Source organism: Strix uralensis, chromosome 4 (assembly GCF_047716275.1).
Source record: "Strix uralensis isolate ZFMK-TIS-50842 chromosome 4, bStrUra1, whole genome shotgun sequence".
NCBI classification, from domain to species: domain Eukaryota; kingdom Metazoa; phylum Chordata; class Aves; order Strigiformes; family Strigidae; genus Strix; species Strix uralensis.
In genome coordinates, this window is record NC_133975.1 from 90,253,551 (window position 1) to 90,278,995 (window position 25,445).

Below are 25,445 nucleotides of genomic sequence, written 5' to 3' on the forward strand. Positions count from 1 at the left end.
CAGCTCCTCTTGGGGTCCCAAGGGAAGGAAGGAGCCAGGGTCTAAACCCACTGCAGTGGGACACAAACACCACAGCAGCCGTGCTCCATGAACCATCATATTTAATAGTTTCTGCCATCACAGCAGATCCAGCTGAAGCACAGAGACCGATGGCTGCAGGGACCGGGAGAGCTCTTCTACCTCCCCGGTGCTTCGCACGACTCCCTGCAGGCTTTAGCCCTTCCCTGCCCTGCTTCTGGCAGGCACCCAGCTCGGCCCCACCGCTCTGGGGTGGCCCAGCCCTGCCACCTGCAGCTGAGGGGAGAGGGGGAAAGGGGCAGAGAAAGGCTCCCCTCCTAAGGGTGTAGTTACTGCAGGGAGGTATGGGGGGGGGATTTTTCTCTCTCCCCAGGGCACAGATACAAGAGGGGAGGGACAGGGATGGGGGCAGAGGCAGAGGTGAGCTGTCTCAGCTCATCCTGGCACTGGCTCTGGCAGAGGAGAGAGTGGGGGTCCCTCTGTCATCCCTGCCCAGCAGCCTTGTCCCCCGGGCCTGGCAGAGAGGTGATGCCTGCCCAGGGCAAGCCCGTCTCCCAGGCAGGAGCCAGCACATCATGGGTCTTGTTTGCTGTAGCTGCTGTGTCTTCATACTGCAAGAGTCCGACTCTGCCACTGCATTAAAAGTCACCCCAGAGGGATGTGACGGGAAGCTGGGCCATGGTCACAAGGAGGAGATGCTGTCACCCCAGCCTGCAGCAGGAAAGGGCCCGAGCACGGTGCTGCCCACCCCTCCACCACTCACAGGCAGGGCACCCAGCAGGTGCTTCTCCAATAGAATAAACTAAGAGTATTTTGTACAATAAACACAATTTGTCCAGCCCTCCCCCCTCCCGTCCCCCCCAGCCCAAGGAAGGGGAGTCACGAAAAGAGGCGGCGCTCCGTGCCCCGGGGAGCCCTGCCCCGGGCCCGCTCCTCCTCCAGGCTCAAAGCAGCTCTTGTCCATGCACGACACGGGGAAGGGGCCAGACTGCAGCCCTGGCTGTGCAGGAGGTGCCAGTGCCAGCCCCTACTCCAGGTAGATGTCCTCCGTGGGGCACGTGTACTCCACATACTCCTTGTAGAATTGCTGAAAAGCCCTCCTGCAACACATCACCGGGCAAAGCTGAGCAGCGTACTCCCCACGAGGCATTTACAGTACCCTGCTTCCCTTCTCACCCTCGCTCCCTACCCTGCGGCCACTTTGACCCTCCAGCCCCTGGCCCCTCCTGCGTTAGCACCCAGAGCTGCCCTCAGAGCCGCAGGGTCTCCATCCTTGCTCTCATCCCCTGCACAGCGCATGACTTTCAGCCATCTGCCTGCAAAGCCTTGCACTGGGACTTGTTCCAGTGCTGTCAGGAATATGCTGCCCATAGCCTTGTCAGCCCTGGCTCTTACCCCAAGCCTCTCACTTGAGGGAAGAGGTGCCAGGCTGGGGCCAGGTCCAAGCCCCCCAGGTATGAGGAGATGGCATGACTCAGCCTGGCTGCCTTGTTCCTCCCGCCCTTCAGGAGCAAGCCTTCCCTGCCCAGCCACGACTTACCCTACGGACTCTGCCAGTGGCTTCGTTGACTCCTCCGAGACAAAGACATGACAGGCAAATCTGTGGTCAGCAGGGTGCTTGGTGATGAACCCAAAATATCTGAGGGCAGAGAGAGTGGGCATGACTGGCCCAGCAGACAAGCAGGCACCCCAGCAGCCCCGAGGTGTGCCCAACCCTTGAGCATAGGGGTTTGGGACCTGCACCACTCCCAAACCTTAGCAGCCACCAGCTGCCATGGCCCATACCCAGAGCTGGGATGAAGTCCCGTCTAAAGGCTGCTTTTGCTTGAAGCTGCAGCACTGGGCTCACAGGGGAAGGGGAGCTCTCAGGACCGGGGTGCTTGAAACCTCCCCTTCCCTTCCCAGCCCCAGTTGTGCTGCCCCCAGGGAGCAGGAAGGCAGCAAAGCCTCCATGATGAGCTGTTAGAGTTGAGAGCCGCCCTGCACCTCCCTGCTACTCACTTGTTGTTCTTTGGATGGTACCCACAAAAGGAAATGTTCTTCAGCTGGAAAAAATGGCTACACTTGTTTACCTGGGGGAGAGAGAGAGAGACAAACTGTCAAAGCTTTCCTCCCCACCACCCTGCGGGGCAGCTGGTCTCTGGCTCCTGGAAATACGCACTTGGACCGAGCAGTGAAATGAATTAGAGCCCGATCCTGGGCTGCTACCAGCAGCAGTTTCGGGATGGCCCTGAACACCTGCACACAGTGTGCTCCTCCAGGCAGCCCTGCTGGCTCCCACGCCCGCTGCCTCTACCCACAGCAGCTTCTGTGGTGTTTCCCTGGAGTTAGGCTGTACTCAAGCTAGAGTCAGTGCTGCTGTTCACTCAGCACACACAGCCCTTCTCCCTTGCTAAAAAGGCTCTCAAATACCAGCAGATAGAAGGTGAATGTATAACTTAGAACTAAATAGGTCATTCAAGCCCAGCTGTTCAAAGGGTCCCAGCCAGAAATGAGAACTGATTTATAGGAGTTTAAAGCACAGCTAAGTTGATGGCATCCTCTATATGCAGGCAAGACCTGTAGAAACCCCAGCCCAGCCCTGTCACAGCATTCTAAGCCATGAAGTACTCCCATCCCCAGCTGTAGGGGAGGTTTCCCAACAGCCTGCTGCAAAGTCCTCGCTTGCCTCTGCCCAGCATCTCGCCATGCTTTGCTAGGCTACTTATGCAGAACGCTAATCAGCAGCCTGCCCCAGCCAGCTAAAGAGATTACAGGGCAGATTTGGAGGACACCACTCAAAATAGTAGCAGAAAGGTTTAGGAGCAGCTGACAGATTACCAGTGTGGCTCAGCTCGCAGCATCCCAGTGCAGCGATGCACTTGGCAGCTGCGAGGGCATTAGCCGGCGGCATGGCTCAAAGCTGGGATCCTGTGAGGCACGGGGGTCCCTGACGGTGGCCCTACAACCCTGCTGATGGTGTTTCCAACACCCGCAGACGTGGGGTGGAGACCCCCAATTTTCATATGCAAACACGACCTGTAGCGCAGGGGGCACGAGCCAGGCTCAGAGCAGCGCCAGGGAAGGAATGAGAAGAGCGTGGAGTGGGGCACTACCTTGCTGTGCTCCTTGGAGTCGTCAGCTTTCACGGCGATCTTGACCCCACGCACGCTGATCTCCAGGACGCAGCTGGAGGGTGGGTTAAAGTGCACAGTGAGGCGGCGCGTGGTGGCAATCTGGGGGAGAAAACAGAGAGACAAAGCCTGGGACTCGTGAGCAGTGATGATGGCTCACCTCTTCCCTTCCCCACCGAGGCTCTGGCCTGCTGCCAGGAGGAGCAGGCCCACCTGCTCCCAGGGATGGGGTGGGACAATACCTTCTGCATGGCCGCGCAGAGCACGTCATTGCCCTTGTGATAGGGAACCTGCACCGAGCCAAGGAACTTCACCCGAAACTGGTCCACCCAGTCGCTGCTCTTGGCCAGAGCTGGAAGAGAGAGCAGGCAGCGGGGATCATCGCAGATGACCAGGCATGTGGGCTGAGCTCCACCTCCCCTCTCCATATTCCCACCCCTGCATGTTTCCCTGCCCAAAAAAAGCTTCATTTCCAAAAAAAAGCAACACCAGGTACCAGGTCCCAGCATCCCACCAGAAGCTGCCCATCATTCCCTGCTGGGTGCCTGGCTTGGTCCTCCCTCCATCCCCCTGCTCAGCTCCAGCCTCCGCTCAGCGCAGAGGAGGTGGACGCAAGATGGGGGACGGCAGCAGGCTGCGTGCAGAGGATTGGTACCTGTTACATGGTCCGGGTCCTTGGTGACTTCGATGGCGTAGTAGGCAGGAAAAATGCCCCGGTCACCCGTTCGCATGTTGTAGGCCTCATACCAATAATCTTCTGCCTGCACCTCCACCAGCAAAGGATCGTCCACCTCCAGCTCCAGCTCATCCGCATGGCGAGGCACAAACCTGGGTAGAGAGGCACTAGCACCTGGCTGGCCAGCAGCGCTGGTGGCCTGCTGGGGCAACACAAAACCCACCAGCGGCCCAGGTGGGCAGCACCCTGGCAGGTCTAATTAGTCACAGGGACCCAAGATGCTAAATAAAGCATCGGAGCAGGTTTAGGCTCAAAAGACAGCAGCATCCTGGCACTTATGGCAAGGGTATCCCCTATGGCACCACCCATGCTGCTCCCCAGAGGTCCCGGCTTGCCCATGCAGCAGACAGGGCAGATGTTGCTCCTGGGCAGGGCATGAGCTACAGGCCTGGAAACACTGGGGTGGGATGTCCCCACCATGGTGGGAGGGCAGCACCGCCTTTCCTCCGTGAGAGGCTCACGCCTGCAAGCTCACCTAAAGACAGCACGGTGGGTCTGCTCCTGCTCCTCCCCGTTGATCACGCAGGAGAACAACCCGAAGGACTCGGCACCTGGGGACGAAGGCAGAGGGGGACGCCTCAGCGTTGAGGGGTCAGCACCACAGCCAAGGGAAGGACATGGTGAGGCTCCTGGAGGATGGCTCGGCCGAGACAAAGCCACGCAGTGCCACAGGAGAGGAAGGCATGGCTAGAGCCACCGTGCTGGTGGCCAGTGGTCCCCGCTGGGACCTCAACCTCTCTGCGCCAACCCACGCAGCTGTGTCAGCTGGTGTCACCAGCACTGTGGCACCAGCCACACTGTGGGAAACCCTGCCTACTGGGGCATGCCACCAGCCCCGGTGCTCCTCCAGGCTTGGGGAGGAGGGTGGCACTCCAGGAGGGATGCTGTCCCCCTGCAAGACCCTTCAGCCTCCCCCTCAGCATGGCCGTACCTTGGGCTAGCTAAAAAAGCAGCCTGAAACACCTCCACCTGCAAGTCGCAAAGCTTTTCCAAGCCCTCCCATGCCTTCCTGACCACCAGGGACAAAGCCACATGCTGCAGTAAGCAGAGCTGGGGCTTGTATCTGCTGGTGGTTTTCCATCTCCTGAGCATGCCCTCAGCCTCATACCAGAGACAGGCAGGGCTGCCCGGGCAGGCAGCCACCAGCCCACCTCCCCCCGTCGCCCAGCACTCACTGGAGGAGCGCGCCCGGCCACTCATGAAGACGTTGAGGAACTTCTTGGAGAAGTGGATGTCCGCCTCAGGGGTGGAGTCCTCGGAGAGGCAGACCGAGTCACGCTTCAGCGCATCCTCCTCATACTCCTCGCCGATGGCTGACTCGTAGGGTGAGGAGACGCAGTTGTCGTAGACGGTGGCCGAGTCGCTCTCGTCACTGTACCCCGAGTAGCACTGCTTGAGGCTGACCAGCTCCAGCTGCACGTTCTCGTCCACCACCAGTGTGTATTTGACCGAGTCGTAGGAGAGGGCGCTGGTGTCCGAACTCACCGAGGCTCTCTGAAGGCTGTGCCCTGGCCGGCAGCCACCGCTCCCGCCACCGCAGGAGGCCCTGGGCAGGTTCGTCTTGTCGGGGGAGGACATGTAGTCCAGCACCTCATCCTCCTCACTGATGGAGGGGTTGGTTTTCCCTGCCAGGGCCGAATACCCGGAGGTGTCGATGTCGGAGCTGATGGACATGCGGTTCTCACTGGACTGAGACAGGAAGGGCTTGTCAGTCTCCAGGGGGTCCGAGTTCTTCTGCACGGGCGTCAGGTAGATCTCCTCTGTGGCTTCCAGCCTCACGTCCGTCTGGTAGCGGATGCGGTCCCGGTGGGCCTCGGGGCCCCTCGTCGTCACCACCACTACGCTGGCACCGTGTGGTGGGGGCCGGCTGGTGGCCTGGTGCTTCTCAGGTGGCCGGGACGAGGCAACGCAGGCGGGTGCCATCTGGGTGGCCGCTGTGCGCCGGCACGGGCTCTCCGTGGATGTGCCCCGGTCTTTGGTGGAGGTTGTGCTGTTTTGGTGATTGACCTCATCACTCAGGCAAACATGGTCGTGGGGAGGGGTCTGCTCACCTGGAGGGGAAGGAGAGCAGCATTGACAGCCCCGCAGAGGCTGATGCTCCCTGCCAGGGAAGGTGGTCGGGGATGCGACCCAGATTCAAGATGGACATGCACCCTGCATCCATGTGGGATGTTTTCCCCAACCTCCTGCTCCAGCACCACTTGCCCCAGGCTCTCGAGAGCCATGAAAGGGTGCAAGGAGCTGCCCCTGGCCGACAGCCCGAGAACTCACCCGTTTTCAGAGGGGACGACGACCGGGACACCCGCTCCTGCCAACTGTGCTTTTTCCCCAGAGAGTTGTTATTCAGAGTGTCCTGAGGAGAAGAACAAAGCCGCCTTGTAGCCCAAACAGTAAACAGCGTGTGGCGCAGCGGTGGTGGTAGCACCCATCCCTCCCCGGATCTGCAGCACCCCGCTCAGCTCCCCCCTCACCTGGGCACACGGTGCTCGGGGACCCCACCGCCAGCCCCACGTCTTGCCACGCCGCTGCTGTGAGAGCTGGCGCTGTGGCCGAAGCAGGGTGGGCAAGGAGCCAGCCGGGAGGCAGACGGCCTGGCCGGGATGGTGGCACTCATCCACCCTGGGGTGACTTGTCTGCAAGAGCCCATGGCTGGACAGTCCCAAGCCAAAAAACTCAAGACCCGAACCCGCCTGGAGTCCTCATGCTTCGCTCCCGTCCCTCTTGTCCTGCCTACCTTCAAACCACACACGCGTGCGTGTGCACAGGGGAACACATGCTCAGTCCCACTGTGAGACTCAGGGACCAAAGGCCACTAGGTCCTCTCTAACAAGGACCCTCCTGCAGATGGGGGACAAGCCCTCCCTGCCCGCCTCAGCAGGGCGTGACATTCCCCCTGCTGCAGTCCCAACCCTGGTGCCCATCCTCTCCTCCACCCCCAAATTCTCCCTGGCTGCGCACCCTCAGCCCCTCCTGCAGGGCAAGCGGGTGTTTCTCCTCCAGCTGCAGCAGTGATATTTTCCAGACCGTTAATTTTTGCTCAAGTACTAAGCCCCACTGGGACTCCCTGGATTTTCTCACGGCCTTATTGCCAGCCTGCAGCTATTACCAGCCGCGCAGGACCTGGCCCATCCTTGCTTTGCTTCCCCATCAACATGAAGCAAGTCTTTGCCCTGAAAGGCCACTAAGTCACAGGCTGCTGAACCACAGCTGCCAGATCCCTGCCTCAGCATAGGGAGGGGAGAGACCCCTGCCACGGCGCTTCGGCGACCTCCCAGCACGGCCTCCGCAAGCCCCTCCTGTGCCAAGGCAAATAACGGCGCGTCCCCGCTTGCCTTTCCCAGGGACATGATGAGCCGGGACGCGGGCCAGGCAAGCTGCTGCAGCGACGGCCTCTTGCGTGCAAAGTGCCACGGGGCCAGCACACGAGCCAGCCTGGCTGCCCGGACCAGGACGGGAGGGGAGGCAGCAACACAGCAGGCAGAGCCCACTGAGCCCACCCAGGGCACTCTGGGGTCTGCAATGTCCAGCCAGGGCAGAGAGGCATTCACAAGGTCTTAGAGGATGAACTTAGCCAGTCCCAGCAGCTGTTTCTTCCCCTCCTGGGAAGCTGGGGATGTTCCTCTCACCACCTCCAGTCCACTTGCCTGGGATGATGATTACAGATAGCCCAGCAGCAACCCAGACATCACCAAGCCAGCTCCTGGCCCCGCAAGGAGAAGCTGGAACAGAGGGTGGGATGCTGCTCTGCCCCTGCACACCCTGCCCAGCGCCAGGAGGCTGCAGATGCAGGAGGGCAGCCCGGTGCCCTGGCTGGGCATTCAAGAGAGGTCGTGTGGCCACCGTCCCTCTTCTAACCACCTGCAGGAGGCAGGAGCTGGGCAGGCCAGGAGGGTCCAGTAGGGTCTGGCACAGGTGGAGGTGGATCTCTCAGGCCAATCGCCAAGGGGTGCCCTGCACCCTGTCCCTCCCTCGGGGATGTGGGCAGGGAAAAACTGCCTTTGGCCAGAGGCAGGCATCCAGAACAGGCACCCCAAGCACCTCACAGCCAGCCTGCCTGCAGCGCTTCTTCTGCCTCTCACTAGATGCCACCAACATGCTCTCCACAGCCATGCCCCGGCCCTGTGCACCCACCCCCATTGCCTCTGGGGTCCCACTGCCAGCTCTGGCAAAGCCCCCATCTCCCATTCCCCACCTCCTCAGTTTGGGCGATACCCGTGTCTCCCGGTGCGGCCCCACAGCCTTCACCATCCCACTGCCAGGGGACCATCAGCTGCCCCTCCCCAGCACACAGTCTATGCAAACTCCCCCCCCCCCCCCCCTCCACCCCTCTCTGCAGGCCTGCTGCCACCTCTGGGCACTGGTTGGGACTAGAGGGGGGCCCTGCTGTCCCCTGTCCCCCCAGCTGGATGTGGCTGCCACGTGCCGCTTGCTCCTCAGGGTCCCCACACAGGGTGGGACAAGGCTGCCACTGTCCCCTTGTCCATTATGCTCAGTGGGGCTCCCCTCCCTCCTCCTCCCCAGCCCTGCTGCCTTTGTCCCCCGTGCCAGCTGCCCCGAGGGCGCCCATCCTGGCTGTGTGCCTTCCTCCTCCTCCTCCTCCTCCTCCTCCCACCCGTGGCCTCAGGCAGAGAGCTGGCATCAGCTGCTGGTGCTGGGCTGGTGACACCCAGCTCCGACTACTCCCCATCTGTCACCCACAGGGACACCTGCCTCTCGTTTCATGCTCCTCGGCTGAACGTCACCGCAACGAAAATCCTCCTACTTGGCAGAAGGCACGGCCGAACGCAGGAGGCTGGCAAAAATAGCCCTGCACGTCACACACCTTGCATGGGTTTGTGAAGTTTGCAAACGGAGCAAAGGGGCTCCGGCTGCCGCTCAGAGGGTCAGCGTGCGGGGCACCGAAACGCTGCTCGCCCCGGGGATGACAGCAACCGCACGGCTGCATGGGGCGGGGAAAACCATCCAAAACCTCACACAAAATCTGAGCGTGACTGAGACAACACAACCCCCTTATCCTCCTAGCCACCATTTTGGGCGTTGCTGTTCTGTCTCTCGAATTTTGCACGGGGTGCTGACATTAATGACGCTTTTGCTGGGCGCCGCTGCTCAGGAGCGGAGGCCGCCGAGTCCCCGCCACCGAGTCCCCACCGCCCGGCATGGGGCACCCGGTGTCACCATCCTGCCCTGACCTGGGGTAGCTGGAGCCCAGCCAGCCGTTGGCTAGCGGTGCCAGCCCTGGACTCGCCAGCCCCGTGGCGTGGTGCCCCGTCCCGCGATGGCTCATTCATGCGTTCGCTGCGCCATGCCTTGTTTGCTCTCCATCCCTGTGGGGTCCCTTCCCCGCTCCCACCTTGCCCCTGCCCCACGGCTCTCTGCCAGGCCCCACGGGCTCTGCTGGGGGCACAGCTCAGTCCTGCCACGCTGATGTCCCCCTCCCTGGCCTGCTCCCCCCCCCACCGGGGCAGCAGGGATGGAAGAAGGACCCCCCCGGCTCCTAAGCCCCCTCTGCCCCCCTCCCCGCTGAGCGCAGTGCCCGGGCAAGAGGCACAGCCAGCGGGGGGGTCGGCGGTGCGAGGGGGCAGCCTGGCAGGGGGTGAGCACGTCCCCATGTCTGTCCCCCGGTGCCCCCCGGGCCCGCTGACCGCCCCCTCCGGCTCTGTAGCAGCGGCCGAGCCTGCGCTGGGCCTGGCCTGGGGATGCGGGCGGCGGCGGGCAGGGACCCCCGGCGGGTGCGGAGGGCAGCGGCTGCCCCGCCGGGCATCGCGGGGAGGGGGAGCCGAGCCTCTCCCCGCCAGTCCTCCAGTCTCCCCGCCATCCATCCCTCCCTCCATCCCTCCGAGACAAAAGCTCCCGGCGGCGGGAGCATCCCTCCTCCTCCTCCTCCCCTGCACCTCCGCTCGCCCCAACCCCCCCGTCCCGTCCTCACCTGGCTGCGAGGCACCTGCGGGAAGAGGTTAAGAGTTGTGGGTCGCTTCGGCCTGTAGACATCCGTGGTCCCGGCCGGGGGCTCTTTCTGCAGCGGCTCGGGCGCCGTCTGCTCCTCGGCCGGCGCCTCCCCCGCCGCGTCGATGAGGTCGAGCTGGAGCATCTCCGCCTGCAGCCGGCTGGCCTCCCCGCCGCCCGCCGCCCGGGCCCCGCCGCCCGGCCGGCTCACATGGCCCTGCCGGGATTAGCGGCCGCGATCAGGCCACCGGGAGGGCGGGCGGGCGGGCCAGCAGCCGCCGCGCCTCCCGCCGGGGCCGGGGAAGGGAAGAGGGGGGGAAGGAAGCCGGCGGGGGGAGGCTGGTGCAGCCGCCTGGGCAGCCGGCGGCCTCGTCCTTTTAAAGGGGCAGGATGCTATTCCCGCGGCCGGGGAGCCCCCCTCCCTGCTCGGCGACACCCCCCCAGGATGATGGGGCACCCCCCCACCTCATTCCCGGCAGGTGCCTGTAGGTACATGTGAACAACACATTCCCCACGAAGGGCACAAACGCGCACGCCTGGGCTTCGTCTCGACAGAACAAGGGCATTTTTTGCACTGAGAACAGTCATTCAGCAGAACCGCCTCCCCAGGGATGTGGGGGAGTCCCCATCACTGGAGGTTTTCAAGATGGACTGGACAGGCTGCTAGAGAATCTCATCTAGGCTCCCTTTCCCACAAAAGGTTTGGCCAGGTGATCTTTCGAGACCCCTTCCAACCTGGGCTGCCCTTTGATTCTTCCTCCCAAGAAGGGAGGGAACCGTGCCCTTTCTTCGACCCTGTTCTGTCAGCTGGGACTCAGACAAACACACAATCATTTTGGTTGGAGGTTTGGTCCAACCCCTGCCTTGAGCAGGTCGCTCGGGGCCTTACCCATCACACCCGAATATCCTCACGGACAGAGCACCCACCGCCGCGTTGGGCACTGGCACCTGTGCGGCACTACTACTACTTTTTCTCTCTACGGGGTTGAAATTTTCACTATGCACCTCTGAGAGGAGTCAGGCTTCTTCTTCCCTGTAATGCCCATGAGGCAGCCAGGAACGGCAGTTACACCCGCCTTGGCCTCCTCACCTTGAACAAGCCTCTTCTCATACACCCTGCGTTTGCATGTCTCGGGACCTGGAGCCGTGCAGAAGGGACACCTGACGAGCCAGGAGCCCGGCACGAGCTCTCCAGTCACCCACTGGTGGTGGCTGTGCTCTGGCCAGGGCCAGCCCCACTCTTTCCCCTTGTGCCCTTCCCTCTCGGAGCGGGGTGGCCGCCGTGGCCCGCAAGGTGGCCACCATCGCACCAGCCGGGCTGGGCCCCAGCACTGAGCCACCGCACTCCTCGTGGCCGTGTTGCTGGGCGAGGAGGCACCGGTGTCTCCCCGTGGCTGCAGGTGTTTAAAGGTCAGTGGTTTCCTTCCCAAGCCACCTTCTTTGCAGTAACTGTAGCTTGCACATGCGGAGGTTGCTGCAGCCAGCAATAAAGGCTGTGACTTGGCATTAGCGAGTTGAATTCCCCATGTTATCAGCTGTTTGTGATGACTCGAAAGCTCATCAGCGGGCAGAGGTGAAGGGCATTTTTTTGCCGCTGATGCTATCTATATCTCCAGCTGCGCGGAGGATGTCCCTTGAGCCGTGGGAGAAGAAACAGCCCCAGCAGCTCTGGCAGCTCCTCCAAGAGCTCTCGCTGCTACCAGCTTCTAAACTGTCAGACTAAAGCCAGCACAGGCAGGGCTCTGCCTGCTGCAGGCACCGTATGAACCCTCTCACGGGGGCCATTTCACCCCCATGTCCCTGCTGCAGTCCTGGCAGGTACTGGCTGAGCACCTGGAGGAGCACTGCCGCCAAAACTCGTCCTCTGGATGCTTTAAACATTTAACTCCCTTGTTTTTAATGCTAGCCTTCATACAACAAGTTCTGCATTTCCATGGCACCAGTTGCCTGTGGCAAGTCACGTGGATTTTAACAAGGAAACAAGGCACAGGAAAAAAAACGGGGGGAAATGCCAGCTAAACAGATTATACCTAGCCGAGATACATGTATTGGAGTCAGCTGGTGGCGTTCAACCTAGACTGCTAATGACGCTGCCTCAGTAATCCTGTAGCTGTAACAATCACTCAGAAAACTCACAGAGGAGGGAAAGTCCCAGAAGGATGCAGAAAAGCAAAACAGTACCTGTTCTGAAGAAAAGCGCGCCCTAGGAGGGATGCACCATTCCAGGTTCAATAGCTAGGAGGAAACTACAGTCACTGCAGGTACTTATTAATGGCCTGTAGCACTAAAAGTGATTTGGAAACCACACAGCAATAGATCACCTTACCATCTGAGTGGGACCTGTGGTGATCTGCAAAGCAAGGGCAGGGACTAAATGTTGGGAAGCCTTTCTAACTGGAAGGACACTGCCCCACCAGAACAGGCTGCCTTGGGAGCCCTCTAGGAACAAGTTAATGTCACCTAAGGCCAGCTTGAGAATGCTCATGCCTCAGCACAGACATGAGGGTGAGGTGACTTCCCAAAGTCCCTTCAGCCTGTGGGAGAGATTAGGGCATGTGGGAGAGCAGTATTAGTGCCTGAATCTTGTGGTGGAATGTACACAAGATGCACACCTGAACCCTGATGGAGTTACGGGGAGGCTGACGCCTCCATTACAGAGCCATCCCTGGGATGGCCGTGATGCTGGCCTGCTCCTGCTGATGCTATCTCCAACCTGCACGGTGCTGTCCCAATGGCAAAAAGTCCCAGTGTCCGGCAGCTGGTCTCTGATGGTCCCAACGCTGTGGTCCATGGGCCCCAGGGGGGGCGGAGCAGTGTGAGCCCTGCTGCAATTGTGGGTGCTGGGAGCACCTCTGGAAGCACCCCTGGGAACATCAGTCTAGCCAGGGGAACCTCCAGAGTGGGGGCTGCTGCCGACCCCAGGAAGGGATGGATGCTGCTTGCTTTCCTAGGAATGAAAGGCTCTTGCAAGAGGAGCGGGGTGATATGCAAGCTGTTGCTTGGGTGACCCTGGTCTCTACCCACTGTGGTCAAGCAAGCGAAAGGCTCTTCCCTGCTCCCCTAGTCCTGCAGCCTTCCCTGTCGGAGGAGGAGTGACAAAACCTTCAGCTGGGGAAAGCATTTTATGAGCATGGGGAAGCAAGAGGGACCTGCCGAGCAGAGGGGACAACCGTGTCCCTTCTCCCTACCACCCAGCTGGGACTGCTTCACTCTGGGCTTCAAAGCGCCAGGAGAAGCCTCTCTGCCCCCAGCCTGGCGCAGCCGCAGCTGGCGATGGATCACAGAGGCAGCTTCACAGGACAGCCTTTGAAAAGGTGCCTGGGGTAAGCAGCCGCCTTGCTGCTGTATCCTTTGCTCCCAGGCCCTGCAGCCGGCTCCCCACCAGCCCTCGGATCAGTGGGTTGGCCAGCTTGTGGCAGCCGCTTCCCCCTTTGCAGCAGGTCCCGCTGGCTTTCCGGGGGCGGCTGCTGCCAGCGGCATGCCGGATCAGTGATGGTGAACATCAAGAGGAAGCCCGGCATTTCCAGCAGTCTTATTACGCTGAAAAAACAAAGTGTTTTGGTGTTTTTCTCCACATATCTGTATCTTTACGGCCAGTTCAGGCCTTTTCATGCAGACCACAAAGGCTCAGCACAGCCCTGCAGCCTGTATCAGCTCTTTTCCTTTGGACACTCATTCTTGTGCTCTCAGCTATTTCCAAGAAGGTTACTTCTTTTTTTTTTCCTTTTTTTTTTTTTTTTCATTCTTGCATTAACCATTTTTTGCAGCTCTCGGAATCCAGATGAGACACCAAGCCTTATTAACCGCAGCCTGGCTGTTTGCTGGGATCCATCTTGCTGAAACCAGGGATTGTCATCCCAGATTTCCAAGCCACCAAACCAAGGCCAAACCCAAAGCAAAAGGCCTGGTGCTTCTGTTGCAACTGTCCCTCTCAATGTGCCTGACCGCTGCCATTTGCGAGGCAGGGGTGACGTCTCTCCTCCCCAGCCAGCCTCCGGCCCTGCTGTTCACCAGCTCTAAAGGCAGCTCTGCTCCTCCACAGAGCTTCACCTCAGCCCACCCCTCGCTTCGCTCCCGGTTTTCATTCACCCAGGTCTTCCTGTTGAAATTAAGGGGTTTTGCAGTCACGCTTGGGATTATTCCTCATTCTTAGCACATGGTCTCCTGTCCGTGAAGTGGATAGTTCCCTCTTGCACAAACATCAGTCTACGCCTCCTTGCTGTTTCTGTGTGTCTAAGCCACTATTTCTGGAAATCTGCTAAAATAGTCCACGATGAAGTCATCTTTGTTTTTCCAGGTCCAAAAAAACCCCCAAACCCCACCTCTGTTTGGGTGTTGACCTCCGCACGGGCTGCCCATTCCTGCCACGGGGTTTTGCTGCTGAGCATCTCTGCCCGGACCGCCCCTGCCTCGCCAAGGTCACTGGTTGTCCCCATCCAGCTGCTGCCTTCCCAGCCCTCCGGCAGGGTTTGTCCCCTCGCTCCTTCCTGATGCTTTCTTGCTCACTGCTGGGCTACTGTGCCTGCCCATCTCTCCGGAGACTCACCACCGGGTCGGGAAGCTCGGAGCGGCTGGATGCCCCCAGCCCCACGGCTCACCGTGCTCCCCAGAGCCTGCGTTTCCCCCTTCCCCCGCGCTCTCTGCTCCAGTGTGATCCAGCGAGCTGGCAGCTCGCCCTCACCTCGCTCCATTGCTGGTCTTTCACCTGGCATTCCAGGGGCAACCAGGGCCAACCCTCCATCTTACATATCATGGGTGCTCTGCGGCACCAGCATCGGGAGCTCGCCACGGGCAGGGGCCCCCCGGCCCTGGCCCTGGTGTTGGACTGACTTGCCAAGCCAGCCATCCCACGTGATGCAATTAGCTGGCTGATGTCGGCCGCGGGTCATTACTGATTTGCTGGCCCCCGCGCTGTGCACAGACCCGGCCAAGCCGCTCCCTCTGGGCCTGGCTGCTTCCATCAGGCAGATCCTGCAACCCCATCGCCCTGAGCTTGTTCTGGTTGGCAGTCGGGTTGGAAAGCTCCCTGGCTCTCGCCTTTGACGTCTGGGACTGAAAAGCCCCTCTCGCCGCCGTTGCTGTCACTGCTTTCAGTTCTGTTCCTCGGGCAATCCTCCGTGTCCCATATAAACCATTTGGACATATTTTTAGCAGGCATTTTTTTTCTGAGTGTGGTAAGCTTCTTCCTTTGCTGTGTTTATGAATAGCTCATTGCTTCCACGGGGGCAGCCTCGCATCCCCCTTCCACCCCGGCAGACTCGTTGCACCGGGGCGTTTGTGCAAAGCAGCTCCACGCTGTCCCCGGGGAAGGCGTGGGGCTTGCTGCTGGAGCCAGAGCCAACCCTCTCCCAAAGGTCAGGTCTCTGCATCACAGCTCAGGGACGCAGAAACCCCTCAGTAAACTGTTTTAAGTGGACAAAACAGTCTATTTTTCCTCACCCTCAAGGAAGGGCTGCAGCAGTTGAGCTGCAAGTCCCCCCCCGCCCCTTACCCTCCCTGCCAAACCTCAGCCAAGGGCTGGCAGTCTGTAAAGAAAAAAGAAATCCTGTCCTAAGAGCCCAGTGGTGCTGCCAGCAGCGGAGAATTGGGACGGTTAATGGGAAGCATCCAGCAATGCACCCACAGCCCCTGTCTGCCTCACCTATTGCAGGAAGATCTTCCCAATGCCCTGCCCTCACTGCAGCTGTGCCCTCGTGGACACCCAGCTCCAGGTTTGCCTTTGGTTTTGCCTCCAGCGTTATCCCTCCTTCCTTCAGCCAACACATCCCACAAGTCCAGGCCCTCCCCATCCTTCCCTGACCATAACATCCCGGAGCAGGAGGAAGCTGGGGCCAGAGCAGAGATGTGGAGCAGCAGCCCCATCTCCGGGAGCATGAGAATTTCTGCTGGGAAGGTCCCGAATTAGACCAGGGAGCACAGCAGGACACCTTCACCTCCCAGAGATGAGGTGTGCCTGTACCCTCCTGCCTGCAACAAGGGATTCCCAACACCACAAATTCACTGTCTAATTTTAAATCTGCGACAAATTCCTCTACCTTTCCCCTCCTTGCTGGGTCTTTATCAGTTTTGCAGAGGAAATATTTCTCCTGAGGGGTGAAACAATTCTCAAACCATTTGGTTGCTCCTCCAGCATTTGCACCCCCTTAGCATGAAACACATTGGCAAGATGCAGAATCCCTGTGTATTTCCAAATCCAATGTTAATTCTCAGTTTATCTCCATGTTTCTGCCCCCCGTGGCCTTCTCAGGCAGTTCAGATAGTGGTGTGAACCCCCTGGGGGTCTCTGCAGTGTGGCTCAGGGTGCTTAAGGTGGATGGGAGACCCACCTGCAGCATCTGCACAGGCTTCACAGATCCCATTTTTATTTCACCTGCCGCCTGCTGGGGTCAGAGCCACCTCCTCCATCCCTGCCTCACCAGCCTCCAATTGTCCTGCCTCCTAGATGCCTGAGGACAGCTCTTGCTAAAAGCAGCTAGCAAGCCAGAAGGAACACCTTGGGTGAGCAGAGGAGAGCTCTCGCCCTGCAAGCCCAGCTGCACCTCCAGGCCCAGAGATGCACGTGGGGGCAGGAGGCACAGCCCGTGTGGGACCTTTGGTGGCACCTCGCACATGTCCTCGCTTCCCAAGGATGCTCATCGCGTGCCCCGCTCATATGGCAGGCAATGCCCCCTGTCATGCCCAAACCCTTAGGCTCATCCCTGAGGAACAAAGTCAAACCCAGCACAGTGGGAACCAAAAGGCACCGGCTTTAAGATGTTTTTTTGTCCCTTGGGTTTGGCTGGCTCAGGAAGGGTTTGCTCTGTGCTGTAGCGAGGAGAGGACACTGCCGAGCAGAGGGGATTGGGGTTGTGGCAATGGGCACCTTGAGGAAGCATCACTAGCCTGGGGAGCTGGTGGTCCTGCATGGGAGCTGATAGTCCCTCCAGCCCACCGGCACACTCTGCCCATCCCTGTCCCCATCCCCATCGCACTTACCCGGGTGGCCAGGCTCTCCTTGCAGTGCAGGCTGATTCCACACTCGTCGGTGATCTCAGAGAGGTCTTCATCCTCAAACTCCTCGAGGCTGATGTCATGGGTGAGCCTGGAGGGAGTGGAGACGGCGCGATCACCCACTGCGCAGGCAGCAGGCAGGAGGGCGCAGGGCAGCATGCTGCCTGCGGGCAGGGAGCAGCACCGCCCGCCCCACAAGAGGCTCTCCCAATCTTTACTAGGAAGAAAGACTGGGAAGGGGGCTCCTTTCAGAGGGGATGAGTCTGTCCCCACCGAATGGCTGGGCTTGACATGGTCTGCGGCTGTGGGGAGGCAGGAGGAGTGTGCCCTAAACTAGCCCCTGCCTGACCAAAGGCAGCAGGGATGTGCAGGTTGGGAGAGCATGGGACAGACAGCCCTGTCCCAAGAGGTTCAGCTCCCACCACACCGGGAAGGCTCTGGGGTTGTCCCAGCTGGGCAAAAACACCCAGCGGGGCAAAGACCCAGGTTACAGGGAGGGGACGGGCTGGGGGTCCTGGCAAGGGCACAGCGGGAGGATGGACCCGCTGGGATGGGTGACCACATCAAGACCCACAGACCTTGCAAGCACCACAAACCCGCCGGCCATGGCACACCCAGCCCCTGAGCCGCAGCTGGGAGGGGTGTTCCAGCCCAGGTGCCTTGCAGTAAGAGAGGGCAGTGATTTCCCTCTGTGCCAAAATCACTCCTGGGGGTGACTGCGGGCATCCCCACGACCATTGGTGCTGCGGAGCCTGTCTGCACGGCCTCAGTGGTCCCTTAGGGCTATCAGCCCCACAGGCTCATTACACCCCTTCAAGAAGTTTACAGAGATATCCTTTTAGTGGCTGGAAACGTGCTGACGAGCGGGCTCCTTGTGTACTTGCTTGCATCCCCAGGGGAACAGCGAGGCGCTCCCGGATTCTGTGCATTAAAACATTTCTCCGTGGTGGTACCGCAATGCTCCTCTCGCTTATTCATTACCACGGGGGTAAATAAAAGATCCGAGTTCGAAAGTCCTCTGCCAACCAACTCAGCCCCACTGTAAGCCAAAACATCTTGCTAACATTTTTTTTCATCTTGCTTTTTGCTTTTACAGTAACACCACAAGTTTTGTCTGGAGTGGTCACAGGCATTGCTTTGTGTGCCACCATTTCCATTTGCTCCCAGCTCCTCGGACTGGGAGATGCTGGGGTGAAAGCACCATTCTGAGCTCATCACCCCTCTCTGGCTTGGCCCCCACCAACCTGCAGAGCTCCCACCCATGCTTTAAGCATCACTCGCACACCTTGGGGCTCCCCCCTCCGGCAGTGGCACCAAGCCAGTGCCATGGAGGGGTAACACCTCCCTTATCCCAGCCCCCAGAGAGGGGGAAGGAGCAGGAGAAGTGTGTGGAGAAAACAACATCTCGCCTCCATGTTTCTGAGGACCCTGACAGCGGTGGGCTTGTGGGGTGAAGATGGCTGGTAATGACTCTGCCCATGGGGCCAGCCCCTGTGAGATGCACTGGGGAGGCAGGGACACAGCCTTCAGCACAGGGTGGGGTGTCCGGACACCCACCCCCGCCATCTCCTGCTGCTGCCTGTGGGAGGTGGGGAACGCGGAGCAGGAGGCTCATGATGAGCCTTCAAAGCAGAAATTGATTTCTTCTCCGGTTACGCGGGTCTCCAGGGTGGGACATCACCACCCGCTAATGCTCGGGGCCCCCACCAGCCGCGGTGTGGGAGCGCAGCGGGTGCCATGGGGTCCCAGCGAGAGGCACAATGTTGCTGAGGGGCTGGTAGGGGCTGCCTGGCTCTGCAGGAGCAGCTGGGGTGGGTGGCAGCACCCCCCGCTCTGAGATGGGGACAGGCAGCCCTGCCTGAGCCCTCGGGGATGGGGAGTTGCTGCGCGGGTGTCCAGCACTGGCCCTGCCTGCAGATGCTGGTGCGCGGCAGGATGCGGTCAGCTGCCTTTGCTGCTCCGGCACCCAGCTGCCATGCAGCTCCCTGAGCAGCCAGAGAAACTTTGGGCCTGACTGGGCGCTAAGTTTGCTCCTGTCCTGTGACCATCGCTCGCGGAGAAGGGTGATGTACCCAGGGGCAAGGGGCTGCCCCTCATCCCCCTGCGGGCCCACAGGACAGCCCCCCCCGCCCCAAGGCCCAGCCGGTCCCCTACCATTTCTCCCACTGATCTTCCAGCCAGCTCTCCTCCTCGGTGCTCGACTCCATTTTCAAGGGCAGCTGCATTGAGGAGGACCCCCCTTCCCTGGGGGACACACTCCCACCCCAAAAAAGAGATCCCCTGGGCCTGGGCCGAGGAGGAGTGAGGGAGATGACAGCCGAACACTGGGTGCCCGCTGCCCCTCCGCCTGCCCCGTCGCAGTCTGTGGCTGCCGGCGCTGCTCTGTCTCCTCACTGCGCAACCTGGGGAAGCTCATTAAAAATAGATGGAATCAGCTGTCCTGGAGGGGAAAAAAAAAATTTAAAAAAAAATAACCTCCCCAGCTGAGCCAGTGCCAAGTCCCTGCACTCTGCTGGGGATGCTGACTGCCTCCACTGCCAGCCAGCCAGCCCGGCTCCTGGTCCTGCTCCAGCGCCCGCGCCCCAGCACCCGCAGCAGAGAGGATCTGCTTACTCTGGCACAGATGCCCGTGCCACCCGGCCTCCTCCTCCTCCTGCCCTTGCAGCATTGCTGGCTGAGTCAAGGATGAGGGGCTCTGCCCCGCCGCAGCGATGGGATCCCTTCCTGTGGGAGATGGGAGCATTTTTCCGGCTTCTCGCCAGGTAGAGCAGGGCCGCTCAGCGATGCAAAGGCCAGAGTGTTTCCAGCACAGCGGGACCGGCTGCCTTCCCCGAGCAGAGGGAAGCAAGAGTGCCTTTGCCAAGGGGCAAGCCCAGCAATGCAGAGCAGTGCCGGGAGTGCTGCCCCTTCCCCATCTGCCCCCACCTAACCCCCAGCCCCACTCCCATCTCAGGCAGGGCCATTCCTGAACTTCCCCAACCTCGAACCCCTGTTAAGGGGCAGAGAAATACCTGGTGAGCTGCTCTGCCAGTTCCCACCCCTCTTCTGCTGCTGAAGGAAATAGGAGCCTTTCCCAGGAGGGGCTGCCAGGCATTGCTGACAAGCCGTTGGCACAGTGGCCTCAGATAATCCTCCATCACCCCCGCACCTCTTGGACCCACTTGCCGCCCACCGGCATGCTGCAGACCATGAGCCTCTGCGGAGCCGTTCCTCCCTCGCCCCATCGCAATGGAGCCAAAGCAGCTCTGAGAAAGAAGCGCCCACCCCGATTTCGAGATGGGGACAGGGCATCCCCTCGCCTCACCAGCTGCACATGCTCGGCGCTGGCACCCAGCAGGGCCGCACCCCACTGCCACCCATCGCAGCACTGCCCTCCCGCCCCACGCTGGCACCCACCCCAGGAGCTCTCCTCAGTCCTCCCCAGCCCAGGGGCTGTGAGTGATGGGCACATCTCCCACCAGCCTGGCCAGCACCACCAGCTGCCTGGGACCCAGCCTCGCCCCTGCTGGGGTTAAGGTGGGTGATGTTCGCAGGAGTCTCGCTCACCGGGTGGCCCGGACAGCTCTGCTGAGCTGACCCATTGCTGGCTCTCGCCCCACCAGTGCCATGCCACCGGCGAATGTCACTCATGATACTGTGTTCATTGTCTCTCAGATCCTTGATAACGGTATCCAGGGCTCCATCTTCCCTACCAGCTCTGCCTGGAGGCACCTCGTCTGCTCGAAACCTCCTCGCTTAATGCGATGAATAAAGTAAGCTCTATTTCTGTATTACACCCGCCCTTTTCTCCTCTCATATGGATGCTCCAGGACTTCCTAGGAGATACAAGGAAGGCTTTCCGTTATCCCTCCCCGCTCCCTGTGCTGGAAACACCCCTGCCTTTCTCTTTTGCTTCTCAAAGAGGCTAAAAATACCAGCAAAATGAAACAGCTCTGACTTCCCTTATCTCCATCATTGGCAGTAAAAGTCTGAGCAGGACCTACAGAGGAATTTTGGCCAAGTTCCTTCGCCAGCGGCAGCAGCGGAGGCACGGGTGCCACCTGCGTGCTGCTGCAGGCGGGCACCACAGAGTTGCAGGTACGTGGGAGGTTGCCCCCCGGCTGGAAGGGTGGGCGAGCCCTGTGCCCACAGAGGTTACAGCTGCTCTCCTGAAGGATGTGCCAAGAGGCATCCGGAGGTTGGCAGCCCTGCTGAACACATGAGAACCGGTAAACTCGGGACACCCGGGAACTGCGAGTGGGGCAGCACGCGTGGGTATGTGAGCAGAGGCAGTCGTTACCTCCCCACAGGAGGAGCAGCTTGATCACAGCCCTAATAACAGCTTTATAATCAAGCCTGGCTGCTGTGCCTCCCTTGACCCCATCCCCTGCCAGGGAAAAGGGGACTTACCCCAGCCCGCCCCCGCTGCATGGGATTTCCCGCGTGGGGACTTGGCCAGGGCAACACGGCAAGATGGAGCTGGGGATCCAACAAGCCCGGCTGCCCAGGCCACATTCCGATCCTCTGCTCCCAGGCCATACTGTGTGGAAGTCCTGTAACCAGCATCAGTGGGGAAAAAAGTACTATCCTACATTTGGCTGGCCCTGGGTTTTTTCTTTCTTCGCAAGAGCCACCAAGAGTCTTTTATTTGAACCCAAGAGAAGGCTCCTCTCTCTCCATCAGAAGACAGCCCTTTCCTCTCCCCTCACAAGAAGACAGGTAGCCCCACTCCGACACCCAGCTCATCGCCTCCAAACAGGCTCTTCCAATGGTTCCAGATGAGCACAGCAGACACATAAAACAACACATAGTGCTAGGATTGACTTTTGCCTCAGCCTGAAGGTGCTTCTTTGAACTTCCCGAGGAGATGGAGGGGTCTCCTTCCCCCAGAGACCTCCTCCCCTCTTGAGGCCCCAGCAACGGCACAGAAAAGGGCTGTGATTTCCCACAGGGCTCCCCGAGGAGCGGGATAGTTCCCCCTCTCTCCTGACCCGTGCAAATAACTCCCTAAAGGTTTCCTTCCCTGGGAGCCTTCCTGCCCCAGCAGCTAGGTAGATGCTCTTTGCTTTTATTAGGGAAACCAGAAGAGGGGATAGGTCACTGAAACCCTCCCCAGATCCCAGCTACATCAGAGGTGCACTCCTGGGTGCAGCGAGGCAGACAGCATGGTGAGCACTGCGGGGCCCTGCGCCCAGCTGCACCCCAGTGGTGCCAGCCCTCCCTGCCACTCTTATACTGGGCAGAAGCGGGGGTTCCCCTTCCCGAAAATTGTGTTCTGAAATACTGGCAAAGCTTCTTGGCAGGGCAAGGAACTGCAACATGGTGTCCCAGAGAAAGATGCTAAGGAGCCCCAGTGGGGCGCAGGCCCTGCCATGAGGCTTTGGGAGGCTTAAGGACAACAGGGAGGCTGGATGAGAGGAACTTTTTTACCGCTGTCTCCTAAAATGCTGCTGTTCTTGTCATGGTGACCAGCCACCTCTGGAGGTCCTCCTGGCTAAAGGAGGGCTCACCTCACCATCCTGCTCCTCCCACCTCCTCTCAGATGTCACCAAACCATCACCAGCAACAAGGACCTGCCAGATCCAGCCTCTCCAGAGCTTCAGACCCCAGCCCATCAGGCTGCTTGCTGACCAGGACCAAGACCTCTCCCGATTCAAGCCAACTGATCACCTAATGTGCTTGTTCGCTGGCATGTCACCACCGTGGGAGTTGGAAGAGCAGGTGAACGTACCGGAGGGCAGAAAAGCTGAAACACCTCGTCCTGCAGGCAGCAAGCTGGGGGCAGAGGGCAGGGCTCACCCAGGAGCTCGCCACCAGCCCTGGGCTGAGCCCTCACCCTGAGCCATGCTCATCATTGCCAGCTCCAGCTTGGCCACTGGGGGGTAGCCCCTCACTGAGCCCCTGCAGCAGGGACTCAGGACCTGGGACAGGCACAACCCAGGCTGTGCCATGTAACCCAGCTCGCCAGCATTTCACAAGCGGGCTCCCGCCTCACACACTGCTCCCCACCACAGCATCGCCTCTGGCCTGCCAGACCCTGCCCCAGGCTCCGGGATGTCACCAGCATCTCATTCCACTTCAAGGCTCACACCCCAAGCTCGGTGCCTGGGGAAGCTTCGACTCCCTGCCTTTCCACCCGGCTGCATGGCCTCCCCCATGGCGGTCGGTTCTTCCCTTTCTGCTGGGCTCCCTTTCCGAAAGTCTGAGGCACTGCAAGAAGCAGCACCTCATTCTCCCTCCCGGGGCATCGCTGTTTGCTGGGGAGCGCGAGGGTGCCCAGGGGACAGCCGCTGCATTCAGGACAGGGCCGGGTGGCGAGCCTGACCCTCTCACAGGCCCGGAGCTGCTTGGCAGCTCAGCCTCCGGCCCCCGGCTCAGTGGCCAAGCCCCTTCTCCATGGTGGATGTTTGCAGAGGCAGCATTTAATCACTCGATTTGCAGGGTTTACCCAGCCATGTTGCAACAGCTCCCAGCAGCTCTTGCAGGCAGTGCTGCAATAGGAGGCGGCTGCTGAAGCCCCGGAGCCACTCGACAAAGGGGCTCTGGGAGCAGAGGAGCCCTTCAGGGGTAAATTGCCTGAACACCACCATAGCTTGGCTGCACCTGCCTGCTTCCTCGCAGGGACCTGCTGGCCCTCGAGCCTCAGGGGCTGGGGCCTGCCAGAGGTAATAGCCGTGGCCCCAAGCGTGAACCAGCCCCTCCTTTCCCTCCCCAAAACCTCACCAGACAAAGCAGCCGGTATGGATCCCCCTTTCCCAGCCAGCTCCCCCGCAGCACCCCTGGGTGCCAGAGACAAGCAGAGAGCAATGGCTGACGATAGCACACGCCTGCCAGAAGCCACGAGCCTGCCTTGGCTGGCAAGCAGACAACGCCGGGCACCGCACCCACGGGCAGTGGCAGAGCTCCCTTACCCCCACCAGCGCATCCCCATCCCAAACCTGCCCTCGGGAGGCACCGGAGGTTCCAAAGCCCTCCCTGCCATCCCGGGCCTGGTCTGTGCCATCGGAAGTCCCCATGAGCAGCCTCATTGGGTTTTGGAGGAGAGACAGCCCCTGCATCCCAAATCGATGGGAGCACTTGGTATGGCCAGGAGGATCAATCCTGGCACTCTCCCACCCTCTCGCTTGGGGTTCCTGTTTCACAGGGGTGGGAAGGAAGCGGGAGCACCTGGGATTTCTAGGAAAGGGCTAGAAAAAGGCTTTCCCGGGGGTGCGGGGAAGAGATTAAGCTTTTTTTCGTCAGGAAGAGGTGTTTGAAGAGGAGATAAGACAGGTAAGGAGGGTGGGGGGGTTGGGGGGGACACGGGGCCAAGCAGGGGGCTGGTGGGGGCTGCGATGGTAGATGGGGTGAGGGCCAACATGGGTTGGGGGGCAGGGCTGAAGCAACATATGGGGTGGGCGGGCTGAGCAGCAATGGGGGGCTGGAGCGGTGTATGCGGTGTGGGGTCAGCGGTGCCGGGGGTGGGGGGGGCTGGAGGGATGGATGGGGTGGGGGGGCCGAAGGGACGCGCGGGGAGGAGGCAGAGGCGCTGGAGGAGGCGGGAGCCCGGGAGCCCGGGGCGGGGGGGGGGGGGGGGGGGGGGGGCTGCAGTAGATGGGGAGCGTTGCTCGGGGCGGGGGGCAGGGGCAGCCCCGCGGGGGTCCTGGAAAGGTGAGGGGTGGGGCGGCCGGTACCTGAAATTGGGAGGCGAGGCGAGGTGCAGCCCCAGGAAGGGGGAGGAGGCGGGCGGGGATGCGGCTCCTTTCTCTCGCTCCGCCATTCTGTGGCTCTCTCCATGCAGGCGGAGGGCGGGCGGGAGGGAGGGAGGCAGGGAAGGAGGGATGGAGGGAGGGGGATGCTGGCGGTGCCGGCGGGGAGGGACATACCTGCCGCCGGGGAGGAGGGGGGGGGTGGGGGGGTGGAGGGAAGCGGGGGGCGCAGCCCCGCTGCTCCTTCCCGCGGCCCCCGGCCGCAGCTGCAGTACAGATGTGGCCGCAGCTGGAGGCGACACCCCGCACCCCGTCCCCAGCCGCACGGGAAACGCAGATTTGCCCGCAGCTGGACGGACACCCTTCCCCCACCCCGCGCCCCCCAGCTGTGCCGGCAGCTGGGGACAAGCGCCCCCCCGCCAGATGTGCCGCAGGTGGCGGCAGCAGCCCCAGAGCCCCCGGTGCGGGGGTGCGGGCCGGGGTCTCCCCCAGGCCCGGGGGAGCGGGGCCGGCCGGCCGAGCGGGCCAGGGCGAGGGGCCGGGCCCCCCCGCGGTGGGGACACGCCTGGAGGCGGCAGCAGCAGCAGCTAAAACCCAGCTGGCAACAGGTCCGGCAGCCCCAGCGCAAACCCTGTCCCTGGTGAAGCTTGCCAGGACTACAAGCACAGCAAGGGAAATTAAAAAAATAGTTTATACACACGTTCCACAAGCACAAGGGGGGGGAAAAAAAAGGCATCTCGGAGTTGCAGGTCTCTCTCCCCACAACAGGCAGAGCTACATCGCAGGGAGCATCTTGGGTGAGTGCTCTTCGCTGCTGCCCTTCCCCAGCAGCCTGAGCAGCAGGTTTCTCTCCCCTGCCTCTCCTCCCCCTGCTTTGCAGGCTATTCTCAGAAAACCCTGCAGGTCGTGCTGTCCTCAGAAGTGGACAGCATCAGTATTTTTAGGTCTCAGGGCCACTTCTGTGCCTGAACAGGAGAA

General features: G+C 60.9%; 1 protein-coding gene across 2 annotated transcripts; it reads right to left on the reverse strand.

The window, feature by feature from the left end:
* Positions 1-84: 84 nt before the first annotated feature.
* MAPK8IP1 (mitogen-activated protein kinase 8 interacting protein 1) lies at positions 85-24,581 on the reverse strand. Of its 2 annotated transcripts, none has more exons than XM_074867776.1 (12): positions 24,453-24,581; positions 16,786-16,891; positions 9,794-10,027; positions 6,139-6,220; positions 5,043-5,918; positions 4,343-4,418; positions 3,787-3,959; positions 3,374-3,483; positions 3,114-3,233; positions 2,020-2,090; positions 1,559-1,657; positions 85-1,118 (listed from the first exon to the last, which is right to left on the reverse strand). In XM_074867776.1, the coding sequence occupies exons 1-12, from the start codon at positions 24,536-24,538 to the stop codon at positions 1,046-1,048; spliced, it is 2,106 nt and encodes a 701-aa protein (XP_074723877.1). In that variant the 5' UTR covers positions 24,539-24,581; the 3' UTR covers positions 85-1,045. The 2 variants fall into 2 exon arrangements, with proteins under 2 accessions (XP_074723877.1, XP_074723878.1); XM_074867777.1 differs by lacking the exon at positions 24,453-24,581 and adding an exon at positions 18,955-19,062.
* Positions 24,582-25,445: the final 864 nt, after the last annotated feature.

Coding starts and splice junctions, on each gene's coding strand:
- MAPK8IP1 (XM_074867776.1), bottom strand. CDS start 24,538: ATGGCGGAGCGAGAGAAAGGAGCCGCATCCCCGCCCGCCTCCTCCCCC. Junction 3,484..3,786: donor GGACCCGGACCATGTAACAG/GTACCAATCCTC, acceptor TCTCTCTTCCAG/CTCTGGCCAAGAGCAGCGAC. Junction 1,119..1,558: donor CCACTGGCAGAGTCCGTAGG/GTAAGTCGTGGC, acceptor GATGTGTTGCAG/GAGGGCTTTTCAGCAATTCT.